Consider the following 21,881-nt stretch of genomic DNA (forward strand, 5'->3'; position numbering starts at 1 on the left):
AAATGCCCAAAATATTTCATTTTCAAAAAAACATTCATCATTTTCCTTAGAAAAATCATTTTTAAATACAAAAGAGATATTTAATGTCTAAACTGCGTCATTTATGTAACCAGTTTTGGCGCTATTCGAGCATTTCGCTGTCTGTTCAATCTTTCATAACGTGAGCCAAATCAGCCGGACTTATTTGCTGCTGCTGCTAGCATGCAGAAGCGCTAACAGTCGAGTTTTAATTTTGAACTTTTTTGACAGGCATATTCCGCATAATATTAATTTAATTTAAAAATTGGCTAAATATTTAGCTTGGAAATTTTTTCCATTTTCGTCCATGACCAATGAGCTTATGTGACGTAGGCATATTTCAGAATGACATCAAAGCAATCGAACACTCGTGCGCCGGCACTTTGACTTGGGGCGCGTTTTCGTCTGAGTGCGAGGTCTGTGGTGTTTTATTTGTTTTTATAAGTCAGTCCAAGTCAGTCTGTGGTGTTTTTTCGAGGTTATAGATCTCAAACCGGATACAAATAGAAATATTAGGGCTATGGCTTCACTTACAAAAAGCCAGCTTATCAATGAGTTGATCAATCACGGCGTGACTCCTCCTTCCCCTTCTGCGAAGAAAGATAGGCTGGTGCAGCTTTATGAGAAGCATGTTGCTCCCCATCAGGAAGCTGCAGGAGAATTTTCCAGCGATGACGAAGGACCCGCAAAACAGCAAAATGGAGATGAGGTTGGTTAACAATTAACATCGTCATTCATATCAAGCTAATTGTGACATCTCATGTCTCATCTCATTATTTTGATCTGCGAGTGTCATGCCACTTGTGTACAGACTAGTGGCTGTCAGGCAGCCTGTCCCTGCTCGCACAGGGCCTCGGCTGCTGATTGACGATCATAATTCAGAGTGATGATGTCAGGGGTGGAGATCTGTCAAAATTTCAGGGGGGGGGTCCAGGCCGGGCAGATGGAGGCAGGCCAGTCTGCAAAACGTGGCAGGGTTCGACGAGATCTCGTCGGGGCAGACACAGTGGGGCGGGGGCAGATATCGGGGCAGCTTTTGAGAAATCGGGGCAGAGTTCGGCAATTCCGGGGCAGACCGTTTGCAGTCGGGGCGGACCGGGGCGGGGTGCACGCTACCGGTGGAAAATAATAAAGAAGCAGAGTATTGTTGAAACGCGCGAGAAAAAGTGAGCTGCGCCACAAACGTCGCTGAAGCGCAGAAATTGTCATTTGTAACTGTTACCATATTCGAGTTTTCCCTTCATCGGGGCTATGAATGTTTTACGCGCCGTGTTTCGTATTAGCAACCAAGGAAAGGCGCTACCCGGAGATACTCCTTTCTAGCCTCACCAAACCTAATCAAACCAAACCGAACCAGACCAAACCTGACCTAATCGAACACTCGTAAATGTGCTGTATAGCCCTCACGATGATTGCCGTCCCCGTCCGGCCAAATGATATCCACATTTCCACTTAGAAACGAACGCGTGCTAAAACGCTTAACTGACCGGCTGCGAACCCGCGACCTACAGATTTAGAGACGAGCGTACTCTGCACACTTAAAACTAAGCCACCAATTAGCTGATCATCGCCGAGACGAGGTGTAATATCAGTTTTTCAATGATGCATTGGGGTATTGTCCGAGAAGCGCCTCTCTTTGGTTGCAAAAACGAAATGCGCCCCTCGCTGCCGATTGATTCGACGTTGCCATGGCAACATGAGGCAGTTTTGCACCCCAACTGCGTCATCACCACATTTTAACCGGAACACTAGCCGCTCTATATAATATAACCTTGACCAATGATCAGATCCTCTCGTTTAAAAATTGTTCGAGTCTCATTACGCGACCGACTTAAATTTGCGCGGGTGATGTATTGATATGAAGTTTTTATGCTATATATAGTACATTTAGGGCATAATCTAACCTGCCCCAATTAGATGCCCCATTTGGGGCAGAAATTCGACTGCCCGGGAGGCTAACTGCCCCATTTGGGGCAGGATTCCGGCTGCCCCAAACACCTCGTCGAGCTGGCTGCCACGTTTTGCAGACTGGGAGGCAGGCTGGATGCAGTATCATTGACTTACATAGCAGTAATTCGTTTTTAGGGGGGTCCTGACCCCCCCCCCCCCGACCGACCCCCCCCCCCCCCCAAGATCTCCACCTCTGGGTGATGTCATGCCAACTAGTCATCTTTGGTGAAAAAAAAAACAATGGCAATATTTGTGAAATTTTATAGTCAATAAATGAAAAACTGCTGCAAAGACTTAAGGGGTTGGTAGCCTAGGTACCTATTGAAATAATTGTTTTATTCCCTGCCAAATATCTGTCCATTTTTGTCTTGGCAGGAGTCCAAGTCTTTTCCTTTCATTCTGCCCAAAATAATCCCCTATTTCCTTTGCCCATCGCATTCCCATTTTAATGAATCAATTGCTATGCCCCATTATTTCAGGGATCAGTGTCATCATTGGCCACTGATGTCTCTGAGCTGAACAATGAGGAGCTGGCCGAACACCTCAGATCTCATGGTGTCAACGTGGGACCTATTGTTGGTAAGGGTCAAACATCGGTAACGTTAACCCATGCTAGTTTGTTGATAATACCAGTAGCCTTTTGGGGCGACTAACAGAGCGAGCGAGTGGGTGGGCCTTGCACGTGCGAAGTTGCGAGGGGGTACCTCCGACTGACTTGTGCACGGCACCCTACTAACCGGTCTCTAGCGATGTGCCAAAGTTGGGCACAATCGGCCCAACCGTTCTCGAGATCTGGAAGCGGCACCCTGCACGTGCGCACGTGCAAAATGGATCCCAACTGACTTTTGCACGGCACCCTACTAACTGGTCCCTAACTGTGTACCAAATTTGAGCGCAATCGCTCGAGCCGTTCTCGAGATCTGGAAACGACCCCTGCACGTGCGCACAGAAGCACCCCAACTCTGGCACATGGATATGCAGTGTCTAGTGGGTGCCTACCTACATGCCAACTTTCAGCGCAATCGGCCAAGTACCTAGTTAACAAGATATTGCAACAATTACAAAACTGACACCACTTCATTTTGCACGTGGCACGTGCATAAGGGGTCACCCACATGCATCGGGAATAGTCCAATACTTGGTAGAAGGAATGAAGCTACCCTACAAAAATTACCGCGTGTAAATCGGTCAAGTGGTTGCTGAGATATAAGCCTCGCAAAAGCGTCCGCACGGCCGGCCGGCCGCTCATACTCAGAAATTTCCGTTAATCTAAGGAAAGACTCCGCTCGCTTCGCTCGCTCCGTAATTACAGGTATCTCAATGTTAAGACATGCTGGTAAATAGTTTACCAGATAAACATGTTGACATAGTTTTGGACCACCTGCATTTGCACCAAGTCTTTGTTTTAATGTATGGCCTAATGATCCAATTTTTAGATAAGATTTTGCTATTTGAGAGTTCACAATATTTACATGGTAAACCAAATAGGGCATTGCTTATCAACATTGTTTCATAACTACAAACAGTGTGGCATGGCTACTGGCTAGTTCACGAGGGACAACTCTGCAGTAGGTGCACCACCAACTACCAAGTACTGGTGCTGAAACCCAATGCGATCACCTGCCACCCAGTGACACATTCACTGCAGCAATGCTGCTGTATTTTAACTGAAAGTGCTTAACCCTCGCCCGTATTAGTGTTTTGCTAGCCGCACATGTACGGGGTCCTTTGCCGTTTGGCCCCTGATTGAGCTAGAGCTACACGGAAAAAATAAGCCTGTTGCCTGTGTTGAGAGGAAGCTGCTAATGCCCAATTTTAAGGTCCTAGGTCATTCATGGTTAACCTTCCAGGTCAGGTCAATGACCAAAAAGTCAGGAAAATCGGGACCTGTCAGAACTTTATAAAGTGATGCTGTAATGTTTTTTTTTGGGGGGGGGGGGGGATTGCTGATCACGAATTTCATGTTGGTTTTGATCACAGATGTCTTCATGCATTTAGGCCAGGTCGGGTCAGGTGAGGTTAGGTCAACCAATAGTTGTCCTGCCGGGTATTCATAGTCAGGTGTCAGCTGCCACTGAGAGCTTCATAACATGTTACGAAAGCACCAAAACTGCTTTTTAAATGTTCAAATGCTTGCTAAATTCGAGATCAGCTTAAAAAAAAAACTAGCCTAGAAACATGTAAAACTCAAAGGTGAACCAAGGTAATCAAAGGTCAATGACCTGGCCTGACCTTTGATTGACCTTGATATCCACCATAATGCATAGGACCAACATCATTTCACATGTTTGAACCACAAAGAGACTGCAAACGCGCAACCGCTTTTTGCGCGAGTTATTTGCGGAAAACCTTAGGGGGAGGTTGCATCACCCCCCCCCCCCGTGCCGGCGAGGGTTAACTGAAAGTGATTAAAGGGACCCTCCCACCTTAACATTAGTTTTGAGTTGAGATAGCCAAGTTTGCGGCCAGGCTCAGAAACCACCATTTATCCTGGTCGCAACCCCCGCAGCTTTATGGTGTTCAAGAAATTTCTTCCCTTTACTTGCAGGGTGGGACCAGCGTGGTCCCTATCTCTTAACCATTACGGGAATCTGATGACGTCATCAGGCTTTCGAACGTCCGTTAAATGTTTGACTAAAACGTTTTGTAGCACGCGGTGGTATATGCTGCTTTGCGCGCAACAAATGCCGCACTTTCAAATAAAGTCGCTAGGAACAGCGGAGATCCCAAAAAGTAAACAAAAGTAAAAGTCTAATTTCTTGAAAACCGGTGAATATTTTTCGATGAAATTTGGTAGATATTCGTTTTTGCTCTTTCTGAACCGAGCGACATCACTTTCATGCCAATTCATTAACTTTTTTGAAGGTGGGAGGGTCCCTTTAAGTGAAGTCTTATTTTTTTGGTCTATCTGGTCTGTATTAGAAAAATATGCAAATCAATATGTTTTCCTAAACCCTACGGCCTACACCTCTTTTTCCTCCACCTCAGGGCTCAGCACTAGTTGGTCTGTGTATCAGCTATCTGTTGACCTCACCTCACCAACTCCTCTCTGCCCGCAGGTTCCACACGCCGACTGTACGAGAAGAAGCTCTCCAAGCTGCTGGGTGAGACTGCTGTTGACGGCGCCGCCGCCGAGCGCACCACCACCACCCGCTACAGCACGCGCACCGTCACCACTGTGGTGAACGGCAGCGGCAGCGGCGGCGGTGACGAGTACTCGGACAGCGAGCCGGAACTGGAGCCGGAGCCGGAACGGCGCCCCGAGCCAGAGCCGGAGCTGAGGAAGAGACGCACCGTGGACGCGGCCCCTCGTGAGTAGAACGGAGGCCCCCACGGGGGAAATGGGCTAAGCTTACACCACTTGTGGTGATTCATTAATGACGGGAGAGAAGGAAATGGAGACTGACTTGATCTGCCAAAATCCGGTTGACTGGTTTCCGTCAAAGTCCGTCATTTTATATCATTTTTGGATGTGATTTCATGGTGTTTCTCTTGACCAATGTCTTCAAGGTCAGTATGACTTTCAGTGTTTATGAGACTTTCTCTGATACCTGACCGATCCATGCAGTTAGGTGTAGGCATGCAGGCTGGGGGTTTGAATGAAAAGGTTGCGGATGTGTTTTGCATCGTTCTTGCCTGGTTTTACAGGAGGATACAGTTACAAGTATAGATCATCCAGAGGTAACTACCAGTTTGGTAATATAAGGATGGCTCGCTTTCTTTATCGCTTTTCTGTTCCTGTTTTGTCACAGTGTCAGCCAATAAAACTCGCTTCTCAAGTCATTCTCGACTACTTCCAATCGTTGATGACGCAAACTTTCCTTTTGAATTATGGGTGCCTGAGCAGTGAGCTTGGAGCTTGCTGGTAGAAGCCAAAAGTTAATTACGAGTACGACGCTTTACGTTGATAAATGACGTTGCCAAGCAATCGTCTCAATTTTACATTTGATTCGTTTCAAATTTACTTATTCAAATTAAGGATGCTAAATGCTTCTATATATTTTTGATGCATGTATGTATATTGCATAAGCTAAATTTACCTGCATATGTTAATTGTACTCATGCTGAGGATGCGTTGTTTTCACGCGACTTTTGCTACACATCTTATAACTGGTTTAAACTGAACGACGATACGTAATATTCACGTTTTTTATGTTGCTTGAAACAATGAGCACCTTTTAAGTAATATATAATACAGAAACTGTGTCTCTGTTCCATGTTGCCTCTTTGCTAGTCTGGTTCATTGTGTTCTGCTCTTACTGTGCGACATTGGTCTTTGATTTGCCTGTCTGCTCTCTGGCCATTTTCATTCTCAATCCAATTGGATATATCTTTTCTCGTGTTTGCCTTGGGAATTTGGATGAAGGGCCAAGTTCGATGTTTCCTTGTTGGCTATTTGCATGACTTTTGACTACCAATGGGATATTTTGTTTCTCATGTCACATGGTCTTCATTTTGACGGGATATTGCACCTTTCGGTCTTACCATCTGTTGTATATACCTGACTGTTTTGTGTTGTTACGTTTCGTCGGCGTTGTCTCAACGAGTCGGTTTATGTGGTATGCTGTAGGAAATCGATCGCCTGCTTCACTTTTTGTATTTAAGCGGCTCAACATCATAACAAGGGAAGCATTTTATTCACTACCGATTTTCGACACCAATATTTTTGTCCACATGGGAAGCGACTGGCTTTAGGCAGTCTTCTCTAGTTCAGTCTCAGGCATTGTAGTGTTCACTGGTCGCCCTTTTTATCAGATCGCAAACGACTAACGCAGTCCGGGCGTCCCAGAAGCTCAACAATCATTATCGTTGTTTAGCAGATCCACTTTGTATTTTACCTCAGGCAGTCGTTATCAATATTGCGTCACATTGCCCTCAATACATCCCCTCCGGTGTGATGTATTACGCTCGTTACGAGACTAATTCTGAATGTTCCCCCCCCCCCCCCCCACAACCGCAGCCGAGGCGTCCTCCTCCTCCAGCAGTGCCCGCGCCCCTCCCTCGGAGCCGCGCGGCCCGGCCGTCCGTGCAGTCTTCCTGCGGGATAACGGTGACCAGCCGAGCCCGCGGCGCGGAGTGCGCGATGTGCGCGGATCGTACCCGCAGGAGCAGTACCTGATCACCAAGACAGACGCCGCCAGCAGCTACGCAGGGTGAGGGAGGGGAGAGTGGGTTATGGGGAGTGGAATGGAAAGATGACACTACTTGCGTCGAGAGGTGTAACATGCTGAAATTTTACTGACTGCGGTGGAATATTGGGGATACATTATGCATTATTGAAATAACATGATTGCATGTGTCCTAAAACCGACTTTTTTGTATGATGCGGCAGGCAATTGCTTTGTGGCAGGGAATTCGATGTTTTATCGTTACTACCAAATCTATATTACTATTTGTGGTGACGTAGTTTCTGTCTATTACCAAGGTCGCGACATGGTGCTACGTAGCGCGGGTTACAGGTCACACCGTTGCACCTACCGCGCTGAAGTTTGCGCAACTCATAGAACAAGGATGGACAACGTGCCTTTGATGGGTCTCAGCTCGATCGGATCGATAGCGAGCGCGTGGCGCGTGCCCAAAAAGTGCAAATTCGCGTCATAGACTTTACATGTATAAATCGGCTGGCAAAAACGGGCGAAAATGGCTAAATTTGCCCGACAAGGGTCCGGTTTCCGTGCAATATCTCGGTAACCGTGCGCCCGATCGTCACGGGGAAAACAGCATCGTGTAGAGAATCGAACGGGCTATCGAATGGTGTGCGGTGCAGTGGATGGCACGCGCCACGTGCACCCGTGAGGGCACTTTTGTTTGAAAAATTGACGTTTCGGACGGATTTGGGATTTTGTTTTATTTTCACGTGACCGTCAGACCGAGAGAGTTAAAACAATGCCTATTGGCAAGGGAAATGTACCGCCTCTCATGGAAAAATTGTGAAAAGCTAATTGATCAAAAACAATGTGGAAAAAATCGCTGAATTAAATGGTATTTGTCCAAAATGTGCCACTAAATAATTACACGGATTTTGCTGCATAACCTGATACGTTTGACAATTGAAAATGCTATCATTGGAAAGAGCATTCAATTCTCTCCAAGATCCAATCATCACGTTTGCATGACAAGCAACAGTACAGGGTGTCCCATAAGTTCCTTCTCACCTAAATTTTTCTTTTAGAGGCTCTCTTATTTAAAGCCACGCTTAATTTATTTTGTAACTGAGCTTTTGGGGTTGCCATGGCAACTGTGAATGTGCTCCACGGTAACTAATTCGTCTAGACAAAATATTTTTTGCCAGAGAGTTCACTTCCTGTGGAGACGGCTTACGCCGTAACATAGAGGTCTCCGATACGGGAACGTCTCGGTATTTAGTCCACACTGGGCCATTCACGACGGTTGAGGGTGATTGAGGCCATCCAGTATGTAGCCAATGTCTGTCGCTAACTGGACGCACAGTCAACAAGTGACGCCGATGATTTGTCGGGAGTCAATCGCTGCAAGTTTACGCTCTTTTTTGCCAGCTTTCACGAGTGAGCCATGTGGCCAAAACTGTGTGGCCAGTGGCGCCAAAATGGCCGTCAAAAAGGTCTTAGCGTTAGAAAGTGGGTAAACAGGCTTTTCAGGATGTATTACCAGCTGTCTAAGAGTATCATTTTGGGGTATCTAACTCAAGGTGACTTAAGCTCTACTTACCGGAGGGCTCAAAACAGTCAAAAACGTCTTAAAATGGCCAAACATGTGTTTCGTTATGCCTGAGGCTAAAAAACTGAAGGGCCGATGACATCAATGTGGTCATCTGGACTACCTAGTCCGTGCTCGAGATAAACCACCGGTGCAAACCCCAAATCGGTCCCATATGGGCGACGTAAAAGGCTTTTATGTCATCCCGCTTTATTCCTATGCAAAAGGCCAGGGTCACGGTAATGTGGGGTAATATGCGTCCAGACACTGATGCACAATGCGATTGATACTCCAGAAACAGTCTTGGGACGCAGAATGCTTCTCCAAGAAGATCTAGTAGGAGTTTCAGCTTTCTAGCTTAACTCGAACCGCAAGTATGACCACATCTTTTTAGGAGAAAATGGCATCAGGGAGGTCGTAGGTTCATCTTCAAGCAAGACAGTGCATCAGTGCACAGGTCAAGCAAAGCTTAGAAGCAGTGCCAGGAGACTGTGATAGGCGTGTGTGGTAAGATCACATCCCAGCCAACTCATCGGATCCAAATTTCATAAAAATGTTATGGGAATATAGAAATCGAGGCTCGTCGCAGCGAAGCGGTGTTTCAGCATTGAGGAGCTCACGGCGCATGCCAAGTCAGTCTGGGCTAACTTCAAGCCTGCTATGCTGCCAAACATGCCGGTTGGCATGTCGCAGCATGTATTCATGTGTTTGCCTATGAAATGGGGAGCACATTGAGGGGTTATAAACATATCAAAACGCAATGTACTCTGTTTTACATGCAAATATAAGGTGAGAACGAACTTATGGGACACCCTGTATTCTTAAAAATATAAATGTTTCAAACCTCTGCAAAACGATTTTTAGTGAAAATTATCTACGCCTTTAATTTGTCATAAAACTACGCGCCTAAATTATAAAGCACATTTGACAGATTCTGAAGTGGAAAGCATGCTTATCAGACACGGGCACCTCGATGCGGTGGATATTTTTTCCACAAACCAAAACGTTTAGCCGTCAAAAAGCAATCGACCGAAATGGATAGATAACCCAACCGACACAAGAACAACCGAACACCCACCGATCGAAAATACCCCTGTTCGCGTTGCGGAGCACGCGGGTCACCCTAGTATTTGTCTAATCGAGTCAATTTTACGTACTCTACGAATCGTAAGTCCGCTCCATACGCAGCCCAACCGCTCACTGGGTAGTCGTTTGCACAATGGAACAAGTATTCTCGGTTATCTGCTCGTCTGGCATTCACAGCACAGCTTATGATTGGTATCTAGCGTGAATTCACTTCCACGCTCTAAATGTCTGGATTGTGGACAAGTTTAGTCTGAAGGACATGTGCTTAGGACATTCTGTTTTCTCCAATTCCGTCCATACCCTTTCGGGATAAATCAGCAGTGGATGATAACCTCTGACTCTTTCGCAGCGCGGACCTGACCGACAGCCGAGCTGCGCCGGCACTGCCGCGGAAGGAAGCCCCCGGCTCCGGTGGCTGGCTGCGCGCCCTGGTCAAACTGAGCGTGCTTCTAATCCTGATCGCCGCTGCATACTACTGCTACCAGGTCGGTGACGAAGTGGGGTTCGAGATTTGTGGCCTATGTAACCACGTGATGTTTCCTATCCTACAACGAAAATAGGATCTAGCGAATGTGGCATGGTTTAGACGTATGTGCTATTGAGTTTTTGGTATCTGATTTTCACTTAGTTTTTTTATTGAATTTTGTTCCTCGTTTTCAGTTATTGGTTTCCGTGGCCGGCTTGGATACTATATATAAGTGCTCTAATGATGCTCATTAGGATAAATATTTCCGTTACCAACGATCGTTTGCCTTTGTCATTTGACGTTGAGACGCTTTGAGTCGAAAGTTTGCTGATTTTACCTCGATTCCATGCCATCCTCGTTTGTGTAGAGCCGTCTTGGCTGCTACATTCTTCTTATGATGCCTATTGTCGTTGATAAGCTTAGCTATATCCGGGATGTGCTCTACGCACTTTCCCTACGCCCCAGCATCTGACACGTTCTCCCTTCTCTCCATACAGCACTACAACGAGGCGCCGAGTTTCGTGGAGCTGCAGAAGGCGGCCCGTGACGCGGTGCGCCGCGCTGCTGAGAAGGTGGACGGCCTGCGACAGGCCGCCGCCGGAGCCGCTGCCGGTGAGCAGACCACTCAGACCTAGCCAGCCAGCCGACTGCCTGCCTGCCGCTACCTGGCCCGGACCAGTTCAAATCATCGCGCGTCCTCCCCGGGTGACGACTCACCCCTGCTGCCTGGGTAGCTTGACCGTGCGGGACGGTCCCACACCGCGCTGGAAGACCGATGGGCGTTAAGCGGATGGTATCGTGTACAGCTATGGCTGCTGCCGGTATCGTTGAACAGAGATGCGCCGTTGGACGGGCCCATTCCCCCCATCACTCGCCATTGCTGGAGTGTCGCCCGAGGACTCGTTTCGGGAAGGTATTTTTGACCTGTATGAGTAAGTGTGTGTATACCATAAGTAAGCCGAAGTCCACGATTGTTCACGTAGGTATTCCCCGTCGTTAGACGCATACAAACTATGTACAAGCGCCCCGCCGCCCAAGTTCCCCCATTTTATACGATTTTGGATGCGCTTTTTGATGAAGTAATTGTTCAGAATTTCTGGAGATCTGGTTGGAGAGGCGAGGAATTCATGTGTTAAAAAGTTCATCTCATCGCGTTGATGTATTAGGATCATATTTTGAGATGTTTTGTTGGGTAGCTGGCGTATTATTTCAGTCGAATACGTTTTTTTGTGAAAGCTGAGATCGTCCGATGAGATTCAATATCGTGTGTCTTGCCCATCCCTTTTCCCCTGCAATTTTCGGAATGAATAAACATTTTTAAAGAACTCAATTGTTTTAAGCAGGGATGCGGAGCCGTGGAAATTTCAGACGGCTCCGGCTCCGGCTCCGGCTCCGGAGAAAAAAATCGGCTCCGGCTCCGGCTCCGGCTCCGGGTGAAATGTCATGGCGGCTCCGGCTCCGGCTCCGGCTCCGAGTAAAATGATCCGGCTCCGGCGGCTCCGGCTCCGGCGGCTCCGGCTCCGGCTTCTACGCAGTACATCCCCTATGCGATCAATTAAATACGGGTGGAAGAAAAAAGGCGATGGGATTGGTACACGTTGCTTCTGTATTTGTATAACAAGGCTAGTTTGAATACCACATTGTTTTACGCCTTGTACTGTCAAACCGAACTAGGTAAATAATTGTTTCCTCTTAACCCGGCAGTTGCTGGGGTATTTCGCCACCCACCGTTTGCTGGGGGGGGGGGGGGCGTTAAACGCCCCCAGCCGATAACTCGAGAACCAATAGGCGCAGCGAAACGCACGAGGCGGCAAACGAAAGAACGCGACGAGACGCTTCAGATGAGTACTTTAAAGTTGAATTTTGAGGTCACAGGTCGGGTCAAGGTCAGGTCAAACACCTGAAATCGGGCTTTCAGTAGCATGGACTTCAGGACTTCGCAATGGGCGCCTCTTGTCATAAACTCTGTCAAAACGGTGCACAATCCATCATATAAGGCCTACAAGAGTGTCAGCTCCATGTAGGGGTCAGTCAAGCATAGGTCAGGGTCAAGGTCAGGTCAACCGGGTAGGCACATATCCCCGAAAATCAAAACTGATATTCACAGCCCGTGACACATGTTTTATGGGTAATTCGGGGCGTAGAACACGATGGTGACATTCATTTTATCATATGTGTACGTGTTTGGCTAAAAAAGTTCAATTTAAGAAATGCATGTATCATGGTCGTCAAGTAGTCACGAGAAATTGCCAAGTTTCAGTTCAAGAATTTGGGAAATGCGGAACGATAATCAATAATCGAAGATAGCCATTTGATTGTTCATGGTATTGGCAGTCTAATGGTGTTTACGGCATGTCTGTATGTCTATTCTGTGATTTTATATGATTTTTTGAACATATGCCGTTTTTGGTCGAAAACTCAGAAATCATGACGTCACTAAAACCTCGATATCTCAAAATTTTTCCGACCGATTTTTTTGAAACTTCGTCACAATAAACTTCAATCAATTCCCTACAGGTACCCAAAATTTGGCGCGCCTGTGGCGCGCCGTTTTTATGCTATGGCCCGGCGAAAAAAGTGGGGGCGTTTAACACCCCCCCCAGCAACTCGCGGGTTAAGAAAAGGAGCCGGAGTCGCCCCCTTTTTTGACGGCTCCGGCTCCGGCTCCGGCTCCGGGCTATATTGTTTCACGACTCCGGCTCCGGCTCCGGCTCCGGGCAAAATATGCCGGCTCCGGCGGCTCCGGCTCCAGCTCCGGCTCCGGCTCCGCATCCCTGGTTTTAAGTGTGTCATGTTTACCCGACCCAAGGTGTTAAGACTTTGGGATGGTATGTCCGTGTTGTGTGCTGTGCTTTGTAGTGTCACATATTTTATCAGCATCAGTGATTTTAGTGCTTAATCATCGCAAGCATTTCAGGGAACAGAGTGAAGTGAGTGAAATGAACAGAGTGAGTGAAATGATAACAGCGCGGTAAATTGTCATGCCATACATATGCCAGCATCATTTGATGAGTAAGCCTGTTTCTTTGCAGATTTTGGCTTGATAGTAAGCAAAAATGACACCCGTTTTTAAACTTTTCATCATGTTCGCGTAGTTGCTAGGGGTTCTCATATTGTGTTGGTGAATGGGCTCGATACGGTTTTTTTCCTTACAAATAGAGCTTGCTGGCTTTACTCAAATGCTTGATTCAAATGGGCCCAGTGACTGAAGCCGCCATGCGGGCCTTGGTCCCCGGAAGCACAGTGTATATAAATACCGGAGGAATGTAAGGTGCTGCATCATGGGGTTAGTCGAGTCTGGCAGCGTGTCAAGTGACCGTGAGCGACAAAGTGATCTGCTGAGTAAAGCCGAGCTAGGCTCTTGAGGTCGATAGAATGAGCATGCAGTATAGACCTCCGACTCTGTTCGCCTGAAAAACGATAAATTTGCAAGAATACAAATATCATATTTGCGAGTTGGGCACAAAATGTAGGGTTGTAGCTAGTGGCGGCAATTTCTTGCTGTAACTAGCCTAAACCACCACGAATGCAGCATGATGGACGTGGTTTGCTTTATGAAAGCTGTTTACTGACTAAATTTTAGCTGTGTTTTAGAGATGATCTGCTGTGAATCCATATACGGCGCAGCTGTTTCATTCAAATTTCATTCAATAAATATCTGTTATGCTAGTGCTAGCGTAATTTTTGAAAGTACAGCCAATTAAAACGTAATGTTTTTGCTTTTACTGCTCGCGTTGAAGAACTTTGATCACAAAACCATCTGCTGTGCCCGTGATCCGTCGTCAAATGCATAGCAGTAAAGCTTGTGAGTTGTGAATAAAGGCAGGCCCATGTCGTCCCCTATCTCCCTGTGTGTCCAAGTGCACAGATGACGTCACACGAAGGGGCGGAGTCGGGGGCGGAGCCTGGCGCAACGGCCGCCATATTTGAATTTGTTTTATTAGAATGTATTCTATATTTTGGGTTTCAGTCAATTGTTGTCGATAGTTTTATGAACGGTTAGCTGTAATATAAGTGATTTATCAAGAAAAAACACATATTCTGCTTGCAATTTCGATTTAAGTACGACCCGCGCCTAGATTCGAACGCACGATCTTTGGATTACGGCGCAAGCATCCTAACCACTACACTACCGCGGCGGCGTGGCGGCCGGCGGAAGGGAGGTTGCAGAGGCATGGGGGCTTTTTACGCATTTTTGGAAAAAAAACTAATGGGTTTAGTGAAAAACGTTTCTCAGATAATTCGAAGAAAAATGTCTCGGCTTTCCGATGATGCACTTAGTTTTGTGCTAGCTTAAGCAGAATTTGTTCTACAGCGCTTCAAAAATCGCCCATTTGCATAGGACTTAAACGGGACTTCAAGACTTGCCCCCAGATGACGTCACGAGCTGACGTCACGATCAGGTAGAATCGCCGGACGACCCTACCTGGTATATAGGGCCTTGAATAAAGGGTAAAGCCCAAGACAAGTAAGATGCTTTCACACTAGTTTTCATCCATTTTCAATTACTATCGCTTTAATCATCGCTTTGCCTTTTGGTAGTAAAAGAGCCAAGAGGCTTCCATTTTTTCCACTTTCCAGTTCCATCAGCTGAGAAAAGCTGTTTTTGCCAGCTACTTTCATGACTCAAACTAGCGTTCCCTTGGCTTTCGACTCGAGGGACCAGAAAGTACAAATTTGTCTAATAATGACTCAAACTGAATGATTAAAACATTGACTGCAATTTATCTAACTCCCATTGCATGCATGAAGTACAAATTTTCAACAGTTAACACTTAACTATGCTGACATTTATGGTCTGGTATCGAGGATTTGGATGGATGCTCAAAATGGGAATGTACTTGAATATGTACTTTGTTAGTTAAACATTAAGAAATTTCAATCAATTTTTTTTTATATAGCCTGAACACATTTAATTGAATGTTTAATTTATTTCAGCTTTTCAGAATCATCAAGTATGTTACCTGTTTTATGCATTCAGCATTTCAGCAATAATGATTGCTTCCAACTTTTTGTGTTAACCATCCTTTCTTTTTTCTAGGTTCCAGAAAAGAATGCTTCATTGAATGTTTCAAGATCATTGATGCCTCTTAGTGATCCAATTTATGAAATAGTATTTTGATAACTGCTAATGGAATGAATCAGTCAAGGAAGGATCATCAAAACACTGCTGAAAAACATCACAAGTTGGCAATAAAATGTATCAGTAGCAATAATTTTGGTTTGGCATTGGGCCATCTACTTTTATTGGCGAAGCTTCTTCCAGAAAAATCTGATGAACTTCATCACACAGTTGCTTCCTGCCTTGGTAAGAAGCAATTAAGCATTTGCATTGCCTGTGAATCAAGTCCATGTTTTTTTTTTAAGAAAAAAAAAACATTGTGACCATTGCCATACTGTGGACATTGTTTTAAATTCACCAGATATTTTTTTTTTGGTTTTTCTAGCTGATTAATGATACCAGGTTCATTATTTGATTAATAGCTCGATAGTGTTTGCTTTCTTGTTAACTGAAATCAATCTACTGCTGCTAAATATTACCCAGAATTTATCTAAATGGTGAGTTGAACTTATAGTTATAGTCAGGGCTGTGTGTTGATTAATACCTAGTGCTTAAATGTTTTGGCTTAATATACATGATTGTTTCAGGAAAAGCTATTCAATCTTTGGAAGATGCAGGGAGACATCTGGACCTGTTGAAAATATATGAGTCTGTTCTTGAAGTATATCCTGAGAGTGCAATAATCATCAGTTCTCTAGGTGATTTCTTATACAGGTGAGCATTTTTCGTGGCTGCTGTTTTAATATAGAATAATATGTTAAGTTAAACACCAGGCAACATTTGTGTAACTTTTTCTCTTTTGGCTTTTAAAATGCTGTGATATGTTTAACATTAACATGATTACTTTTGCTACTGTTTCAGTGACATTATATTTATTATTGCATTGTTCAGCATGTTTTGTTCTTTGTAGTTTCTCTTGTGACTGAGTTTCTTTTCTGTCTCACTGTAGCTGATAACTGTGACTCATACACAATTACTCCACAAACCAGCACCACCCATCCCTCTCTCCAGCCTGTTCTGTGGACACTGTCGCGGCTCCTCCCCGCGGTCTGCAGGTGACTATGGACCAGTGGCTGTCGGCGGTGGACGCGGCGCTCGGACGGCGCGGCCGCCGCCACACCGCTCACATCCGCGCCCAGCTGCTGGCGGTGGCCGGGGGTGTACGGCCCAGCTGCCTCTGGGACTGCTGTGCCATCGGCCCTCCGGAGGCGGCGCGTTTGGTGGACGAGTGTCGCCAGCGTGGACTGATCGGCGACTCGCTGGCCACTCTATCGCTGGCAGGAGATGCACTTACCTGTCACCTGGGGACACTGAAATGGCACTTAGCACGGGCGGCGGATGACGTGGTACTCGTAAACATAGCATCGTTCTCCGGAAACGGCGCGGCTATGAGCGATAGCCGACCCTCTCTAGCAAGACGTGACGAGGTCCGCAGTGCTTTTTGCGCTCAGACAGAGTCTTTACTCAGACAGCTGATATTTGGGAGCGCTAAGGAGGATACAGTAATCCTAGAGTTGGAAACCGGCCCAGAGTGGAGCCTTCCAGCAGCGGCTGGGGCCCTGCTCGGGTACCCCGTGGTGTATTGGGTACCTCCGACTGATAGAGGGTCGCAGACGGGTGGTGCGGGCCTGACAGCGGTGCCGCTGAGGGTCTATAACGTCTCGGTAAACGTGGACGGCCGCTGGCTGCCGCTGCTGTCGTTCAGCGTGCCGCGACATCTCGTAGATGGTGCTGGTGATGAAAAGCCTGGATCACAGAGTGCAGAGTGCGCTGATTCGGTGGTGAGCTGCCCAGCTCAGAACGACAAAACGGACCTCGTCTCAGGTCTGGAGAGCCTCACCTTGACAGAGCAGCAGTGTCCGGTTGTCGGCACACCCGCAGTCACGACCTGCGTTAATGATGCCACCAATTGTGATGAAGTACGCGAAAGAAGCACTGATCGCGCCAGAGACGAATCAGGAGGCTCCAGTAAGAAATCAAGCTCCAAATTTCTGATGGCGACGTCTCCGCTTAGCGTGGAAGCACGCGTTTCTCAATTCATGGATAACATGCACTCGTCTTGTGAAACAATGGACTGGATGAAGGACATCAGAGTAGCTGTGGAGGACGTAACCCTGCCCTATGTGGCTCTGTAGCGTGACATCGCCCTCAAAAGCTCTGAAAAACATCCTACACTGCAGCTCCCGCCACCTGGTGCACCAGGCCGAAACTCCGAGCCCCGCCCGTCCTGTTTCCAGGCATGGCCACGTGCTCCAAGCGGCTGCTCAGTTCCTGCGCGCGGCGCGGGCCGACGGCAGTCTGGTGGCCGCCCGAGACGGCCTGGAGCGTGCCAACTCTCAGCTGGTGGACCGCTGGCACTTCACTATGCTCAACGACGCTCGCAGGAATGCTGCGTATGGGCGCGCGGTGCGTGCGGCGTCCCGGCGCCTGGCCGAGGGGGAGCTGGTGCTGGATTTAGGCGCCGGCACCGGGCTACTCAGGTGAGGGGCCGTGTTGTCACGGAGAGGGGCTGTTATGACGTTAGGCGTTTTTTAAGGTCGATTTGTGCGTGATTGTGCGTGAAACTCTTAAAAAATGTGCACCTGTCCTTTGAAAGTTCGAATCTTAGTTAGAGTTTGCGTTGTCACTTATTTGTGATGCTTTTTATTGAATCAATAATGAATGTAGGAAGACATTCTGCATTATCAGTGTTATAGCAAGACATTCTGCGATCATTCCAATGCTGCAACGAGATAGCGAACGCGCTTATCCACAATCCACCTAAGTTCTCAAGCTTACCCTCATCGCGTTTGTTTTCAGCATGCTGGCAGCGCAGGCGGGTGCGTCTCCTGTGGTCGCCTGTGAGAGCTCCGAGGCCATGTGTCAGGTGGCAGCCGCGACCCTGGCTGATAACGGAATGGAAAATCGTGTCCAGCTCGTCAACAAGTGGTCCCACGAGCTCACCGTCGGGAAGGACCTCCCGTGCAGGTGGATAGAATGAATGAAAATGAATGGAGGGAGCGGTGGAAACGGTTGGCGCAGGATTGTCTAAATGCTCAATGCATTGTTCACTGGTAGAGTGAGAGGTTAGTGAATTATTGGTGTAAGGTTAGTGAAGCACACTTAAATCTCGATCTTGGCATGTTATAATAGCATATGACATCTTCCTTACCGGCTCAGGATAAGGTGATTTGCATGTAACTATCGTTTGGTGAATATTGTTTGATGTGCGCTGTGATTACGTCAATCAGAATGCTTTCGGTTATACTTTAAACGGTTTGAACGGCGTCAATCACACAAACCTGCCATGCTACCGCCTACCAGTGCCTATCTCATATCCTACCTCTAAGTCTTTGCTTGTTATCTGTCGACAGGGCGTCTCTTCTGGTGACCGAGACGTTCGACGCTGGTCTGCTGGGCGAACACATCCTCTCCACACTACAGCACGCCTGGCGCCACCTGCTGCTACCCCCGGGGCGGGGATGCGTGCTGCCGGCCTCTGCCGCCGTCTGGGCCGCCGCCGTGGAGAGTGCAGAGGTCCGCTCACAGCTCAGTGCCCATCTACCCAGCGGCGAGCAGCTGCGGCGCCGGCTGACGGAACCGTACTGGTCGGAACGGCTGGAGGACGCGCCCGGGGGATACAGACTGCTCTCCGAGCCAGTGCAGGTGTACTCAGTGGATTTTAACGACCCGGATGATATAGAGCGCGGTCTGAGTGGTGTGGAGGGACGTCACGTGGTGCAGTGTACGGCCGACGGACGGCTGGATGCGCTGGTCACGTGGTTTGAGCTTCAGCTCGGTGAGGGAGAGGTGTTGAGCAGTGCGCCCGGTGAGGAAACGTGCTGGGAACAGGCAGTGTACGCGGTACCGACCGGTCGCGTGGTGTGTGCTGAACAGAACCTAGCAATCAGGAGCGTTTGTAAGGGTCATCTGGAGCTGCGACTAGAAGACTCGTCAACGGAGGGAGCCACGTTGGGGAATGGAACTGGAGAAATGGACGAAAATCATGCACCTGAATCAAATCAGCCTAAAATGGACACTGAAGCTGCGCAAATGCACCAGGTCCAGACCCCTGCCAGTGCCACAGCTTCTGATGTTTCTAAACCTTCTGAAGCCGCCGATGACGTCCATCTAGCTGGTGATGATGTGACAACCTCTACCGACCCCGAAGAGGTCACCTCGGAAGCACTAGCCTTCGTCGGGAACTCTCACCATCTGAACACCATAAAATCTTATCTACACCGCTGGATGGCTGCCCGACCGCCGTCTTCCCCACATCCCCACCTGCTGGACCTGTGTCCTATACCTCTCGCTCGACTTATCGATCTGAGTGGGGTCAATGTGAGCCGTATGGACAGTGAGAGTGCCGAGGTAACTTCAGAGAGTGTCAGGCAGTGTCAGAGCCTGGCGGGGGAGCAGAGGTCGGGGTCAGTCGCCCGGGGTCCGTCAGATGGGAAGGATCGGCGGACGGACGGGAGCTGGGACTGTGTGCTGTCGGCCCCCGTGCTGCCGTCTGGCCGGCTCGACCCGGCTGTGCTGAGGATGGTACAGAGGTGAGTGTATGAATGGGCATTGGGCAATACTGGTGCGGTATGAGGGAGTTGACCGTGGACTGGATGGGCATTGATAAGAACGTTTGTGGATCATTTATCAGTTATGCTAGAGAAACTTATCGATGTTGATCGTTAAATCGTCAATTACACATGTCGATTCTGTGTGTAATGTGACACAGAGTGCATAGAGTGCATTCACCTTAATTTCTTACTATTGATTTTTTTTTTCAAATTGCGAACTCATTTCTTACAATGTTAAACCCAAGTGCTACAGGCCTGGTAGTTAAAGTAAAATGTATTTCCGTTACCAAACATTTCAAATCGTCCCCTCTAACATCATCAAATCGGTGGAAAATCGTAAACCTGCAGATAGTAGGTACACTCGGGGGCAGATTGATGTTCTACCACTCCCTACCCATCGGGCTCCCATGGCTCAGCATTGGCTGCTGCCAGTGTTGCCTGCCCTCAGCACTGGTCAGCACTGCCTGCCAGTGCCAGTGCTGCCAGTGCTGCCACTGGCAGCAGCCAGTGCTGAGCCATGGGAGCCTGATAGGTAGGGAGTGGTGGAACATCAATCTGCCCCCGAGTGTACCCCAATCATCGTAGCCAGGACCGTCCTTCCATTTAGACAGACTTGTAAACTAACTCGTAATGCCGATGTCCGTCTATCTTACAGCGTGTCGCTGCGGCCGGGCGGTCTGCTGTGGCCGTCCCGTCTCCAACTCCTGGCAGTCGCCGTCTCCAGTCGTCTGCTGCTCAACATGTCGGCAGTCCAGCCGGAGAACACGGAGAGCCTCGACTGCAGCGCCATCAACGTGTTCGCGGTGAGGACGGGCAGAGCAGAGAAGTGTTTGTGTGGGGCACGCCGGGGGTGTAGGTTTAGTAATGTGCCTGTGGTGTTGGAGATATCGGTAACGTGCGTCCGTTGTGTATTGTAGTCTGTCGGCTTCGGCGGGTGCAGAAAAATAAAACGATTTTCGCTTGTTCCTGGCTTGAGCGATTACTAGCGTTCGTTTCTACTTTCTAGTGAACTAACTTTACGAAAATATCAGGCTCGGTACTCTAGCTACACGGAAATTGGCAATCGTAAAAACTAAATATTTTGTATCGAATGAATGATTGCTGACATGACCTGACCTGGGTCGACTTCACCTGTCATGACCTGAAATGCTTCGACTCTTCACCTGACCCTGTTTTGTGTCATTTTCAGGTAACCCAACAGCAGGATTTTCCGTATCGTCAGCGGTCCGTCTCCTCAGACCTCAGCGACATCCACGTCATCGGCTGCCTTGACCTGACCTCGGGCACCATGGACCCGCCGCGGTTCTCGATACCAGTGACATCTACCGGTGAACTGCACGGACTTGTGTACTGGTTTCGGCCGGTAGATGACAGTGCAGTGGGTGCTGCGAGGCCAGAGTGCGGGCGGCAGATGGCAGCTGCCCTGCAGACTCCGCGAACGGTCCAACCCGGGGATGAAGTGTGTGGGACGGTCCATCCCACTGCGGATGGAGTGATTGTGATGCTGGAGGAGTGATCTCACACAAGTAGTATGGCATTGAGTGATGGATGTCTGGAGAAGTGCCATTCGCGAATTCTGCCAGCCGTGCCAGTTGTGAATTGTGCCAAGTGCCACTCGCGTATTACGATTGATGAGTGCCGGGTGAGATTCGTCAGCCCAGTGATGCCTCTCGGTTAGTACCGAGGAGTGAGGACTAATCATCGACTGAGAACAGCGAGTGGCGAGATGTGTGCGAACTCAGGAAGAACTCGAACTCGGTCCAACGCGACTGGTGACCGTGTAGTGCTGTGATCAGTGGGTGCTCTCGAGTAGCAACTGTTGAGTGTCGTTATTGGCGCCGTGATACTGTGTGCCTGTGTATTCAAGCCGCTGAAAGAATGTCAGTATTTTTCATACTTGTCATTTTGAGCGATTTTTTAATTTCATCTTTTCCAAAACACAAATATGTAACGAATGGAAAGCGAACCGGTGGATCATTGCAATTTTGAACCTGCAACTGTCCGCTTTAACAGATCGGTTGCCTTCAGCGCACTCAACAAACGTGAATAGTCAACCAACCTTTGAACTTAG

At 48.0% G+C, this 21,881-nt stretch overlaps 2 protein-coding genes across 10 annotated transcripts; both read left to right on the forward strand.

The window, feature by feature from the left end:
- Positions 1-387: 387 nt before the first annotated feature.
- LOC122385460 (lamina-associated polypeptide 2-like) lies at positions 388-11,520 on the forward strand. 2 transcript variants are annotated; one of them, XM_043373757.1, is made up of 7 exons: positions 390-727; positions 2,448-2,547; positions 5,028-5,279; positions 5,617-5,649; positions 6,929-7,121; positions 10,079-10,214; positions 10,693-11,520. In XM_043373757.1, exons 1-7 carry the CDS (start codon positions 539-541, stop codon positions 10,828-10,830), a joined length of 1,041 nt encoding a protein of 346 aa, XP_043229692.1. In that variant the 5' UTR covers positions 390-538; the 3' UTR covers positions 10,831-11,520. The 2 variants fall into 2 exon arrangements, with proteins under 2 accessions (XP_043229693.1, XP_043229692.1); XM_043373758.1 differs by lacking the exon at positions 5,617-5,649 and having other exon boundaries at positions 388-727.
- A 2,304-nt stretch (positions 11,521-13,824) lies between these two features.
- Positions 13,825-21,704, forward strand: LOC122385461 (protein arginine N-methyltransferase 9-like). 8 transcript variants are annotated; one of them, XM_043373765.1, is made up of 8 exons: positions 13,825-14,000; positions 15,237-15,503; positions 15,845-15,971; positions 17,495-17,737; positions 18,057-18,224; positions 18,611-19,789; positions 20,466-20,613; positions 21,000-21,704. In XM_043373765.1, the coding sequence occupies exons 2-8, from the start codon at positions 15,332-15,334 to the stop codon at positions 21,324-21,326; spliced, it is 2,364 nt and encodes a 787-aa protein (XP_043229700.1). In that variant the 5' UTR covers positions 13,825-14,000; positions 15,237-15,331; the 3' UTR covers positions 21,327-21,704. The 8 variants fall into 8 exon arrangements, with proteins under 8 accessions (XP_043229700.1, XP_043229696.1, XP_043229702.1 ...); XM_043373761.1 differs by having other exon boundaries at positions 13,878-14,000; positions 16,313-17,737; XM_043373767.1 differs by lacking the exon at positions 13,825-14,000 and adding an exon at positions 14,591-14,663.
- The last annotated feature ends 177 nt before the right edge of the window (positions 21,705-21,881 follow it).

Source organism: Amphibalanus amphitrite, unplaced genomic scaffold, assembly GCF_019059575.1.
Source record: "Amphibalanus amphitrite isolate SeventyFive unplaced genomic scaffold, NRLGWU_Aamphi_draft 000220F_arrow, whole genome shotgun sequence".
Classification (NCBI taxonomy): Eukaryota; Metazoa; Arthropoda; class Thecostraca; order Balanomorpha; family Balanidae; genus Amphibalanus; species Amphibalanus amphitrite.

Bases quoted from the DNA above. Each gene is read 5' to 3' on its own strand.
- LOC122385461 (XM_043373765.1), top strand. From the start codon at position 15,332: ATGAATCAGTCAAGGAAGGATCATCAAAACACTGCTGAAAAACATCAC. The intron at 15,504-15,844 runs GTAAGAAGCAAT...TGATTGTTTCAG, and splicing joins CACAGTTGCTTCCTGCCTTG to GAAAAGCTATTCAATCTTTG. The intron at 20,614-20,999 runs GTGAGGACGGGC...TGTCATTTTCAG, and splicing joins GCGCCATCAACGTGTTCGCG to GTAACCCAACAGCAGGATTT.
- LOC122385460 (XM_043373757.1), top strand. From the start codon at position 539: ATGGCTTCACTTACAAAAAGCCAGCTTATCAATGAGTTGATCAATCAC. The intron at 5,650-6,928 runs GTAACTACCAGT...CCACAACCGCAG, and splicing joins CAAGTATAGATCATCCAGAG to CCGAGGCGTCCTCCTCCTCC. The intron at 7,122-10,078 runs GTGAGGGAGGGG...ACTCTTTCGCAG, and splicing joins GCCGCCAGCAGCTACGCAGG to CGCGGACCTGACCGACAGCC.